The sequence below is a fragment of the Camelus dromedarius genome, chromosome 19 (assembly GCF_036321535.1).
Source record: "Camelus dromedarius isolate mCamDro1 chromosome 19, mCamDro1.pat, whole genome shotgun sequence".
NCBI classification, from domain to species: domain Eukaryota; kingdom Metazoa; phylum Chordata; class Mammalia; order Artiodactyla; family Camelidae; genus Camelus; species Camelus dromedarius.
This window is the reverse complement of record NC_087454.1, coordinates 19,578,275-19,590,999: the sequence shown is the minus strand read 5'-3', so window position 1 is coordinate 19,590,999 and position 12,725 is coordinate 19,578,275. Positions and strand designations below refer to the sequence as shown.

The 12,725-nt window shown below is 52.0% G+C and overlaps 1 protein-coding gene and 1 long non-coding RNA gene across 2 annotated transcripts; one reads left to right on the top strand and one right to left on the bottom strand.

Moving 5' to 3' along the window:
• Positions 1–275: 275 nt before the first annotated feature.
• Positions 276–11,941, top strand: GNL1 (G protein nucleolar 1 (putative)). Its single transcript, XM_010978189.3, has 12 exons — positions 276–414; positions 834–999; positions 1,328–1,464; positions 1,623–1,774; positions 1,892–1,963; positions 2,948–3,155; positions 3,307–3,402; positions 3,776–3,970; positions 7,620–7,798; positions 7,876–8,038; positions 8,262–8,402; positions 8,789–11,941. Exons 1-12 carry the CDS (start codon positions 342–344, stop codon positions 9,028–9,030), a joined length of 1,824 nt encoding a protein of 607 aa, XP_010976491.1. The 5' UTR covers positions 276–341; the 3' UTR covers positions 9,031–11,941.
• LOC116147764 (uncharacterized) lies at positions 1,413–3,565 on the bottom strand. The gene is made up of 3 exons (XR_010376834.1): positions 3,473–3,565; positions 2,781–2,884; positions 1,413–1,508 (listed from the first exon to the last, which is right to left on the bottom strand). It is a non-coding gene; the product is annotated as an uncharacterized LOC116147764 (long non-coding RNA).
• Positions 11,942–12,725: the final 784 nt, after the last annotated feature.

The following is a 12,725-nucleotide window of genomic DNA, read 5'->3' as shown; positions in this document are numbered from 1 at the left end:
CGCGAGTTGGTAGCGTCCGTGACGAAGTTAGCCCGATCCTCCCACGCGCGCCTTCTTCTTCGCCGCCGCTGCGCCCTCTCTGTGCCACTGGCTCTCACGTGCGGGTAGCCCACCCAGCATCATCCTCCCGCCTCGCTCTCAGAGGGAAGTGACTGTATTTCCCCCTCGGTTGCCTTGCACCCCGGCCGCCGGGGCGCATCGGCTGGGCCCGCCCGCTGACGTCACCTTCCAGCCCCGCCCCCTCCAGGGTCCCGGGCCCTTGCGGCGGGGGCAGCCCTCGGGGGAGTCAGTTGAGGCGGCGGGAGCTCGGCGGAGGGCGGGCCAGGTGACTGGTCCGGGCCATGCCGAGGAAGAAGCCTTTCAGCGTCAAGCAGAAGAAGAAGCAGTTGCAGGACAAGCGGGAGCGGAAGCGAGGTCAGTGCGGGAGCTAGAGGAGGGGGCGGGGCTCGGACTCCCGCACATCTGGAAGGAGGGGTGTGCCCGCCTCACCTCTGGGAGGCGTAGGAGGGGGTGGTGGCCGCGCGCCGACGCGCGTGGGCGACCGCGGAGGGGATTCCTTCACCCCAGCCCCCTACCTCTGGAAGGGGTGGGGAAGGATGGAGAGTTGGGGGAGGGGAATCCCTCCTGCTCGAATGGGGCGCCATCCCCGCAGATCCCTGGAGGAGGAGTGCCTCCCTCCACGCACATCCGGGAGGGTCTTGGGTAGGGTAGCTGGGAGGACCCGGCTTCAAAAGAAGTGAGGTGATGTGAGGAGGAGCCAGGCCGACCGAGGAAGGGGGTCTTATAGCCCCTGAGAGCTGGCTAGCACTGGCGTCACCGACTCCTCCCCGCAGGGCTTCAAGATGGGCTGCGATCCAGTTCCAACAGCCGCAGCGGGAGCCGGGAGCGGCGGGAGGAGCAGACCGACACCTCAGATGGAGAGTCTGTGACCCATCACATCCGCAGGCTCAACCAGCAGCCTTCCCAGGGGCTGGGCCCGCGAGGCTATGACCCAAATCGGTGAGAGTGGGCGGGGGGCTCTGCCCCGGGCTTCCCCGCCTACCCGGAAGTTAGAGCGTTGGGGGAAAGCAGGCTGCTGCTGTTGGAGGCCTGAAACAGGAGATGGTGGGCCTGGGATGCTGCGGTTCTTCACGGGCCGCTGGGTCACCGGAGCGGATCACAGTCTTCCCTTCCGGAGAGGCTGGAGAGAGTTTGACTTTCAGAAGGGCGAAACTTAGAGGAAGGCCTATCACCGCGTGAAGGAGATTTGGGGGAGGGCTGACTCAGAGGGGAGACTTGAAGTGGAGAGAAAGCTTTGCGAAGTTACCTGCTGGTCTCGTCCTGTTAGATACCGGCTGCATTTTGAGCGAGACAGCCGCGAGGAGGTGGAGCGGAGAAAGAGAGCAGCCCGGGAGCAAGTGCTGCAGCCTGTCAGTGCTGAGCTGCTGGAGCTGGACATCCGGGAGGTCTATCAGCCAGGTTCCGGTGAGTGAGAGCCCAACACCAGGATGCTTGGGACAGGCAATGGGCTGAGGGAAGGAGTTTGGAAGAGTAAGAGCTGACTGGGAGGAAGGGGTCTGGGATGCACCCGTGAGTCCTGAAACTATTCTCAGACTTATTTGGGCTTTTTCTTGATTTCCTAGTCCTGGACTTTCCCCGACGTCCTCCTTGGAACTATGAGATGTCCAAGGAGCAACTGATGAGCCAGGAGGAAAGGAGCTTCCAGGAGTATCTTGGGAAGATTCACGGGGCTTACACCTCTGAGAAGCTCAGCTACTTCGAGCACAATCTGGAGGTAAGAATACAGTGGGGACAGGAGTGGGGCATGGTGACCCATGGTCAAATTGGTCTGGGGTCAGGCGGGAGAGTGACTCTGAGCTCAGGTTCTCTTCCTCTGACCTTGTCTTTTCAGACATGGAGGCAGCTGTGGCGAGTGTTAGAGATGTCTGACATTGTTCTGCTAATTACTGATATCCGACATCCAGTGAGTCCTGGGGATGAGGGCGTGCGAAGGGGAGGAGGGAGGAAGATTCTTGATAGGTAAAGGGCAGAGGCAGGAGTTGGGAGCCAGAAAGGTAATCTCTTCCTTTCTGGTCTCCTCTACCCCATGCTGATGTCTTCAGTCAAGGACTCAATTTTTATTCATCCATGTCACAGTCTATCAGTCCTCTCCTGGTCAATTGATTCCACTCTCCTATATTTTTTTGATGAAAGAGTGGGCTGTTTCCTAGCCCTTCAGAGCTAATAGAGCTCCTAGTGTCGAGCTCCAGGGGATTCTATGAAGACAGCTGGGGGTTAACCCCCTGGCCTGCCACATGGGTCACTACAGAACTCAGCCTCAGCTGGGATGCTAGGGTGTGGTTAAGGCTCTAGACTCTGCTGCTGGACGGCCCCTGTGTGAACTTGGCTTTGCCACTTGCTGTTGTTCTCCAGTGGGAGAAAAGGAGGTCTGAGGTTTGTGCAGACATTTAGGTTGGAGGTCCTTAATGACATACACACACGCCTGTGTGCTCCTAGATATGTGCATGCATACACATGCTTTCTTATGCAGCCACTCTTCTCAATACAAACATGCACACACATGGCTTGCACGTACATATGCCTCCGTACACATGTAGACAGTTGTCTAAATGTGAAAATAGATATTAATTTCTATCCCAACTCCCATCCCTGTGTGTGATCCCAGCCTTCACCCCAGTGTGCTAGGGGTCACTATTTCTTCATCTTGTTTTTAGCTCATTTCCATCCCTAATTAGGCCCTGTGCGAAGCCCCTAGAGACCAATGCATAGGTGTTACTTACCCCAGCTTGTCCTCCTAGTTCAGTTTGGCTGATTTATCCTTGTTGCCCCAGGATCTGCTACCACCAGGGTCTCATCTCCAAAGCTGTGCCTGGTGAATGGGGAGCTGGAGGCAGAGAACCCTGGGTTGACCTCTTATCACTCCCTCCTCTTACCATCCCTGTTCCAGGTTGTGAATTTCCCACCAGCACTTTATGAGTATGTGACTGGAGAGCTTGGGCTGGCCCTGGTGCTGGTCCTGAACAAGGTGGATCTGGCCCCACCAGCCCTTGTGGTTGCCTGGAAGCATTATTTCCACCAACACTATCCCCAGCTCCACATTGTCCTTTTCACCTCTTTTCCTCGGGACCCTCGCACCCCACAGGACCCTAGCAGCGGTGAGTGGGCAATGAAGAGAACAATGTGGGAGTGGGAGAGGTGGGTGGCAGGGACAGAGGGGAACCTGATCTTGGGCCTGAGGGTGGCAGGACAGAGAGGGTGCATAAAGCCCATGGGGTGTGCTTATGCTTTTGTGCCCTCTGATCTCAGTCTTGAAGAAGAGTCGGAGGCGGGGGAGAGGATGGACTCGGGCCCTGGGGCCAGAGCAGCTACTGAGAGCCTGTGAAGCCATCACTGCTGGGAAAGGTATGTGCCCCTTAGAGGGGAGCTGTTGGAGGCCCGGGGAGAGATGAAGGCCTTGGTTCACTTTGCTCACCTTTCCCGGAGTCAGTCCCTCTCTTCTGGACTCAGGCGAGAGACCACAGGGAGGGACAGAAGAGAGAGCAGCCTGACTTAGTGGGACAAGAGAGGCAGCGGGTAGGCAGGAGCCCCAGTGGTTTGCTGCCTTCATTCTTCTGAGTCAGAAACTCAAATGCACGTGATTCCACGGTGGGGTCAGGTGAATGCTGGGGAGAGTCGGCCATGGTGTCCAACTCCAGAGGGCACCACTTCCATCAGCTGGTCTGTGCCATTGTACACAGTGGCCCTGGAGAGAACCTTCTTCTTCTTCCTTATGCAGTGGACCTCAGCAGCTGGCGGGAGAAGATTGCCCGGGATGTGGCTGGGGCCACCTGGGGCAATGGCTCCGGGGAGGAGGAGGAAGAGGAGGACGGGCCGGCCGTCCTGGTGGAGCAGCAGACTGACTCAGCCATGGAGCCAACAGGCCCCACACGAGAGCGCTACAAGGACGGGGTGGTGACCATTGGCTGTGTGGGTAAGGAAGCGGTGGCCCACGAGTGGTGGCCTTCTGGGGGCACGGAGTTTCAGTATTTGGAAAAGAGGGCAGGTGTCAGGTCCTGTTATGCTCCAGGGTCTTGTGCTGTGGTGGCAGGATCGCCACACGGTGGAGTTAAATGCCACCTCTTCTCTCAGTTTGTTGATCTCGAGCAAGTTATTTATCCACTCTCAGTCTAGTGACTTTGACTTAAAAAATGAGGACAGTGATGCTCAATTAAAAGAATGGATGTGAGGACTGGAAGGAAGTGTACAGAGGGCCTAACAAAACCTGGCAAACAGTGATAAAAGTAATAATAATAATTATTAAAAGTTTAACATTTATATGATGCTTGCTGTGTACCAGGTACTATTCTAAGCGATTTACATGTTGACTGTTTCAGTTCTGTACTTAGTCCAGAGTAGAGTAATCCTTAAGTTGCAGTAGGAGCTTAGCAAGTATCAGCTTCTGTCTGGGTCTTAACTGTTTAGGTCTGCTGTCTGTGAGAATCTTCCCTTAATTAAGAGCTTTGTCTGTGCTCTTGGTTGGGGAGAAAGGAACAGAAGATTAGGGCCAGGGCCCCTTTTCTTTTGAGGTAGGACAGGTGAGAAGTGACTTGGACAAAGGTGTGGTAAGCGAGGTGATAACTGGAACCAAAAAAAGGCCCAGTCCAGGAGAAATTAAGGAAAGCAGAGTAGTTTAGCTCCTTGGAAATGCTCCTGACTTATCTTTCAGTCTCCTTTTTGTCTTGACAAAAACCTGCCTGACTGCTGACGGGATGGCTCCCCTTTCTAGCCATTTCCCCCCAGCTTTGCCTCCCCTGGCGTCTGAGCCCAGCTCTCCCACACAGGGGCCCTGTGCCTCTCCCCTGTGCCTCTCTCGGTAGCCACTGCACTGACCTGTCTGGGTTCAGGGTGGTGGAATGGGGAGAGCGTTGCTGTGGCCCAGGCAGCGCTGAGTTTGGATTTCCCTCCAGCTCTCATTCACTTACCCATCGGACAGATACTTACCCAGCACCAGGTGCTGTTCTAGGGATGGAGTACATTGCTCTGAAAATGGCAGAAAAGTCCCTCCCCTCACGGAGCTTGTTTTCTTGGGAGTACATTGATGCGTGATCTGAAATCCTGTATTTAGGGAATAGTGACTGGGACAGGAGAGGTCCTCAGGGAAAGCCCCCCTGAGGAGAGCCTGGATGCTGAGCTGAAGTGGCCATTTGGAGACGTGAGGAAAGTTCCTTCCAGGCCAAGGGGTCTTGAGGTGGGAACGAGCTTGGTGATTGTAGGACCAGCCAGAGTGCCAGGGGGACTGGGGAATGGGAGTCACGAAAGAGAATCGAGGATGAGGTCAGAAAGCTCAGGGGCCACATCATGTAAGGTCTATGAGAAGGCGTTTTGGATTTTATTCCAAGTCTGATGAGAAGCCAGTGGTGAGTTCTGAGCAGGGGAATGACAGGATCTGATTTCCTATTTTAGAAGTTTGCTCTGTCTGCTGAGAGGAGAATGGTGGGGGTGGGCAGGACAGGAAGCAGAGAGAGTGTGGTCAGAGGCTGTCCCAGACTAGGGAGAAATAAGACTTGCTCAGAGCAGAGTGGTCGAGGTGGAGGTGGGGAGACAGGTCAGAAACAGAATATATTTTGAAGTTAGAGAACGAGATTGCTGATGGGTTGCACTTGGGGCCTAAGAGAAAGTGAGGAATAAAGGAGGACTTCCAGGGTTTTGTACTGAGCAGCTGGGAATACTGAGATAGGAAGATTGGGAGAGGAGCAGGTTTGGAGGGATTGGGGAAAGAAATCAGAAATTAAATCTGAGATTCTTTTTATATATCTCAAGTGGAGATGTTGACCAGGCAGTGGGTATAGGAGCCTGGAGCTCAGGGGAGAGGACTGGAGATTTGAATTTGGGCAAGATTTAAATCTGGGGAGCCACTAGTGAATATAAATGGTATTTAAAGCCATAGGCTTGGATGAGATATGGGAGAGGAGGTAGGCGGAGAGAAGGCCAGGCCATTTAGAGGCTGGGCAAAGGAGGGCGAAACCAGGAGTGTCCCAGAAGTCAAGTGAAAAAGGTTTAGAGAGGAAAACAACAGGGACTTACTGTATAGCGTAGGGAACTATATTCAGTATTTTATAATAAACTATAATGGAAAAGAAAAAAGATACATACATGTATGTATATAATTGAATCACTTTGCTGTAAACCTGAAACTAACACAGTATTGTAAATCAACTATACTTCAGTTTTAAAAAGTGATAAAAAATTTGGAGAGGAAGGGAGGGCTCAGTTGTATCAAATGTTGCTGACGGGTTGAGTGAGATAAGAACAGACTTGCTCAGCGGCTGGGCAGGATGGAGATCAGTGGTTTCAGTGAAGTGGAGGAGAGAAAGCTAGATTAGGGTGGCCCCAAGAGATCAGCACTGACGTGGCAGAACTGCACCGTCTGCTGTAGTTCATAGTCACAAAGAAGATGGCATGAAGAAGTGGTGACAAAAAATAGATAAGTCTTTGAGTTTTACTATAAAGGGAACAGAGGGATAGCCGGTAGGGGTTGTCAAAAGAGAGTTGTTTCCCCCTCCCCTTCTGAAAGGAGACACAGTCACAGAACCCGTGGGTACGGAGGGCTGACTGTACTGCACCATTTTATATAAGGGACTTGAGCATCCATGGATTTTGGTATCCTCAGGGGCTGCTGGAACCAATTCCCTGTGGATCCTGAGGGCCAGCTGTACTCGAACGGGTTGTAAACGCAGCACAGTCAGCACCGTGGTGCATCTTTGCCCAGGCTCAGTCAGCTGCCCGGGAGCAGGTGCTGAGTGGACAGAATTGCATTTTACAGGGTTGGGGTTTTGCCGGGTGACTAAAAAGGGGAGAGGCGGGGCCAGGGAGTTGAAGGTCTATGAAGGGGACTGGCTGTCCAGCTGGATCATGGAATCTAAGTTGGATAAGAAGGGAAGAGAAGCCATGGGCTGATTATTGAATGCTGTATCTGTGCTAGTCAGGGTCAGATTTATTGGAATGGAGGAACCAGAATAAGAGAGCTGGAAAGATGGATGTCAGGGCAGAGAGAGGGGTGCTTGCAGTTGAGGTTTGTAAAGTGTGAAGTGTCAGGTCCGGCTCAGAGCACAGAGGTGGGGTTGACAAAACCTTTGGAAGGGAGATTCTGGCACTGAGAGGCCAGAGTGCTGCCCGGGAGATCTGTGCAGATGCTGAAGTCAGCCAGAATGAAGGTGGTGTCATGAGGAGAGGGCAGTGAGCCCCTGGGCTTCCAGTCTCCTTCTTGGAGAAGTTTTGATAATCATGGGATGCGTGTCTCACTGGTATCGGGCACTCAGTCTACCGCAGGCATAGCCACACAATTGTATTAGTTTCTCATTTCACCCTGACCACTCTGAGGCTGGAGGTATCCGCTCTGTAAAATGCAAAAACAGAGATTCAGAAAATTAAGTAAATTGCCTTGAGGTCACAAAGCTTGGCTAAGCGGGGAGGCCAGGATTTGGCCCTGGGAGTCCAGAGCCTGATTTGTAACTTGAAATGTTATACGGCTTCCTTTATTCCTGCGCCCTAGTTTCCCTTTCATCTTCAGCTACAGTACCGCATCCTGCCTGTCCCAAAGTTAGGATCGGTCAGATGTTAATTTTCCTTGTCTTCTTCAGGTTTCCCCAACGTGGGCAAGTCCTCGCTGATCAACGGGCTGGTGGGGCGGAAGGTCGTGAGCGTCTCCAGAACCCCGGGCCACACCCGGTACTTTCAGACCTACTTCCTCACCCCCTCCGTGAAGCTCTGTGACTGTCCAGGCCTCACCTTCCCCTCCCTTCTGCCCAGGCAGTTGCAGGTACGAGGGCAGAGTGGGCAGCTGTGGCGAGACGCCTGGAGGCCAGGAAGGTGCTGAGCGCTCTCGTCTCCCTTCAGGTTCTGGCGGGGATCTACCCCATCGCCCAGATCCAGGAGCCATACACGGCCGTGGGCTACCTGGCCTCCCGAATCCCTGTGCAGGCCCTGCTCCACCTGCGCCATCCAGAGGCTGAGGACCCTTCCGCAGAACACCCCTGGTGTGCCTGGGACATCTGTGAAGGTGGGTTCCGTATGCCTGGCTTCTCCCCTCCCCTCTCTCCGCAGAAGTCCTGCCATCAACCAGGTGGCCAGCCACTCACCCCTAGACTTCTGTCTCAGGGCCGGCAAGATCTTGGCTTGGAATGTTCTGGGGGAAACTGGAAAGACTGCATTAGGGGAGTGGGGTGATGGTGACTGGGCCCAGTTGATGGGCTTCCCTCCCCATTATCCTTTTTTCCCTCCAGCTTGGGCAGAGAAACGTGGTTACAAGACAGCCAAGGCGGCCCGAAATGATGTGTACAGAGCGGCCAACAGCCTCCTGCGGCTGGCACTGGATGGCCGCCTCAGCCTGTGTTTTCACCCGCCGGGCTACAGCGAGCAGAAAGGTCAGTCAGCCAGTGTCCTTCCCCAGCCCCTGCTCTAGCGCAGGCAAAAGGGTGTGAGATTTGTGGCCACACAGAGCGAGGATTCCGGATTCTGCACCCATCGGCCAGTTCTGTGTTACTAAGCATCTCTGAGACGACTTCCTGATCTGCAAAGCCAGAGTGGTAGTTGCCCCCAGCAAGGTGGGGGTCGAGACTGGAGTTAACGTGTGCAGAACTTCTGTTTGGTGCCCAGCACGTGAGAGGCTGAATGAATGAGTGAACAGATGAATGCCAGCAGCTATAAAAGTTATTGTTATTCGTAGTCTTTGCCTCTTCCCCATCTTTTCCTGGTGTTAGTTTCTTGCTCAAAACTCTCCTCCATTCTTTTTCTTGTTTTGGTTCCCCAGGCACCTGGGAGTCCCATCCAGAGACCATGGAGCTGGTGGTTTTGCAGGGCAGGGTGGGGCCAGCAGGTGACGAGGAGGAGGAGGAAGAGGAAGAGCTGAGCAGCTCCTGTGAGGAGGAGGGAGAGGAGGACCGGGATGCGGATGAGGAGGGGGAAGGGGATGAGGACACCCCAACCTCAGCTCCAGGGTCCAGCCTGGCCGCCCGAAACCCTTACGCCCTGCTGGGCGAGGACGAGTGCTGAGTCCTTGTCCTGCTCCATCCTCCCCCCACCCCTAATATCTTTGCTTTTGGACTGACCTGGGGTCTCTCCCATCTGCCGCCCCAGTTGTGAATAAAGATTGTCTGCTTTGTAGCCCCTTCCCCAGATGGACTGAGGTGAAAGCAGCTGTGGGAGGCTTCTCTGCTCTCCTCCCTTCTTTTTCCAAGCATTCTCTTTGCAAAGGAAGTGTTCTCTTAGGAGCTGATTCAGTGGGTTCTAAGGTCTGAAACCTGCTTCCTCTGCTCACTCTCTTACTTGTACCTTAGGAACCCCATCATCAACATGGGGAAGGGGGGTCACTTCAGGCTTTTGAGGCCTGTTCTAAATCCATCCTCCTTTGAGAGTTTGTGCCAGGCCCTCTGGGACTGGAGCAGCAGCCATTGCGCCCCCTGCTGCCAGACCTGGGTTATACCAGGAGCTTCTGGGAGAAGAAGCAGTGAAGAGTTGTCACAGCTGATGTCTCCAAGTGAGATTTTCACAGGATTTATTCAAAGTCAACAAATATTTATTGAGGGCTGACTGTGTGTCTGGACTTATGCTACGCACTGAACATATAAAGATGCCTGACCTGAATAGACAGCCTGGCCATGATCAAGATCCCGTTATCAGGCACCCTACTTTTTGGATTAAGAAGGGTGTATAATGTTCTCCAAATCCTTAGGTCTCATGCAATATAATTCTAGAACCTCCTATTGATGGAAATATTTAATTAAGACTAAAGGCTTGTGAAAATGTTAATTAAATGTGCACGAGTAGTCTTAATTACTGGCAAACAAGTAGCGTGCACATTTATGATTTGATCAGGAGCCCTTTAAGCGTTAAGTTTCATTATTTAAAAGCCTGTATACACTCGGTGTACTAGATTCATAGGGACGCACACAGAACCGGTCTGAATCCCACTTACCCTGGCTTGGGACGGAGCCAGGGAGACCCAGTGCAGGGTCTGAGCTGTCTTACCATGTCAGGCACATCTCAGCAGAGATCAGCTCTCTTATGAGTCAGGGCATCTTAGGCCTGACTGTACTTCTCCATTGTCAAGCAAGCAGTTGGACTCCTAGATTTAATTCTTGGAGAAAAGAGAGAGAATAGGCTTTGGTTTATTGGCTGCCACAGTGTCGTCTGGGCTGGGCAGTGGCAAAAAGTTGTTTGATAGGTTAGCCGTTAGGTGTAGGGGTGAGGAGAAGCAGGATGCCAGCTTCCTGTCTTCATTTTCAAGCATCCCACTTTGATTCTGGGGCCCCAGCCAGTGTCTGTAATTCCAGCAGAGACCCTGTCACCCCAGGGTCAAAAGAGGCTGAGGTGTTTGGGCCACACATTCCCTCCAGCTCCCCCGTCATTGGTCCCAGTGAGGACATAGTCCGGGAATTTGCACTCCAGTGCAAAGTTTAAATACTACCGGCATGTGAACGTGCATGATGATTGTCAAAAATGTGCTGTAAAAAAGTTTCAGTGGAGAGAAAAAGCCACCTGTCTCCCATCTTAGTCTTTTTAGCCGCAGGGCTGTGTCTTCTGATGGAAGAAAGGGGACCCCAGCTCAGTGTACTGTGAGGATTCATGATGATCAGGGAAGCTCAGGGACTTCTCTGCTGCTGGAGGTAGCACTGCTACTGGGGACGTTGGGAGTGTCTCAAAAAGTGGAGAAAAGTGAGAAAAGTCAGAATTTTATTTGTACCCCTGCCTCTGTGCTGCTTCTCTTTGCTTGTCTTTATGTCTTGCTGAGTTTCTCCAGGGGCATTTAGGAGATCTGGGAGTGGGGATGAGAGTTGAGGCCTGGCGCTGGAGGGGAAGCTGGGGAGGGGGGTTTTTATGCTGAAGATCTGGAAGGAGGTAACCCTAACATCCCCAGGGAGCTAGACTGGAAATGATTCTTCTCAGGTCCCTGTCAGTGACTCACTCTGTAGGAAAGTAACACTGGGAAAGAACTACCTTAGCAACAGATTTGGTAGGATAAACAATACCCCAAAACCAGTGCCTGAGGCTGAGGTTGAAACTGACTAAAAGACAAAGGAAATTGAGGCCAGTCTCCTCAATGAAATACCCAGGATCCCTGTCCTCACACCCCTCTACCTGGGCCACATCCACTGTGGAGATACTTGACCATGGAGGTCTCAGGCTCTGAGAGTTCCCACAGCTTCTGTTTCTTGATGGAGAGAAACTAGTGCTTCTGTTTCATGCTGGAATTCCATTTAGATGCTGAGCAACTTCCTTCTGAGCTTCCCTTTTTCTAGACTGAGTTCCAGTCCTGGTTCTGGGACAAGGTAGCTGTGTGTGGTCCAGAGTAGTTCAATTATCTGGGCCTCTAATTCTTTATTTCTTATTATCGTTGATACAATAAACAAAATTGGTTGAAGACAATGTCAGATATGCTGAGTTCTGGGACAAAACAAAGTTGACTAAGGAATAGACCTTACCCTCCAAGAATAGAATAGCCAGACACTAATAATAATATAATTCCATAGCACTGTGTAAATTATAAAGGAATTACTTTACATGAATCTATTGAACTGTTGTAACTAAGTAGATAGAAATGTAATCACCCCAGGGATTCATTAGACAATCGAATATTTGTCGAACAATTAAAACAATTACTATTTGCCAGTTGCTGCTCAGTGGTTAGTGATACAGAAACGGTCACAATTTATTGAAAAATGGAAGCAATTAAATAGATAATTACCAAAAAAGTGTGATAAGTGCCATGAGAAGGGTGGAACAAGGTTCCGTGGGCTACTGGTGGCTCCACATAGAAGGGTCTTGTGATGCTGGTCAGGAAGGAGTGGAGGACAGGTCTGGAAGCTGTGACGCTGTAGCAAGTTATGTGAGGCTGAAAAAAAAAATCAGTGGTCTGTGGTAAAGAATTGCTATGGGAACACTCAACAGGGGCCAGTCTTTGTGAATTAGAGGAAGCCTCCTAGAGGAACAGAGATCCAAGCTGAGGCCTGAAGATAGAGCAGGAGTTAGCCAGGCTCACTCAGAGGAGACAGCAAAAGTCAAGGAACAAGCACAGGACAGTTTGGGAAGACTCATTCAGCATGGCTGGGGCAGACAAGTGAGGAAAGGTGAAGTTGGAGAAGTAGGGTTGGGCCAGCTCTCACTGGGCTTTGTCAGCCATGCTAAAGATGAAGACTTTATCCAGAGGAATGCTGAAAAATTTTAAGCCTAAGACCAAGAAGGAGAGATTTGTACCTTAGATCATTTTGGTTGCAGTATGGAGACTGGCTTGAAAAGAGGAAGAGAGACCAGAGGCTTTTGCAGAGATCCAGGGGAAGGGAAGGGAAACCAGAATTCAGGGGCTTGAAGGAAGAGGTGTGGCTGCAGATTTGGGCATCATTAGCATGTGGGTGGGAGGAGAGTAGCTGAGATCATCCACCAGAGAGTGTTCAGCATGAGAAGAGAAGAGGGCTGAGGAATGTGGAGAAGATATATAAGTGAGGGCAGGGAAAGAGGAACCAGCAGACAGGATAAAACCTAGGAAGTATGGTGCGATGAAAGCCAGGGGAAGGAGGAAGGAAGGGCGCCACATGGAATGCTGCTGAGAAGTGATGACAAGAATGAAGTGTCCACTGGATTTAGTAACAAGGAGCCTTGCTGATCTTAGCGGGAGCAGTTCCATGGGATAGGTGAGATCAGATGTCCCGGATGTCAAAAGATTGAGGAATAATTTGGAAGAAGGAAGTGGA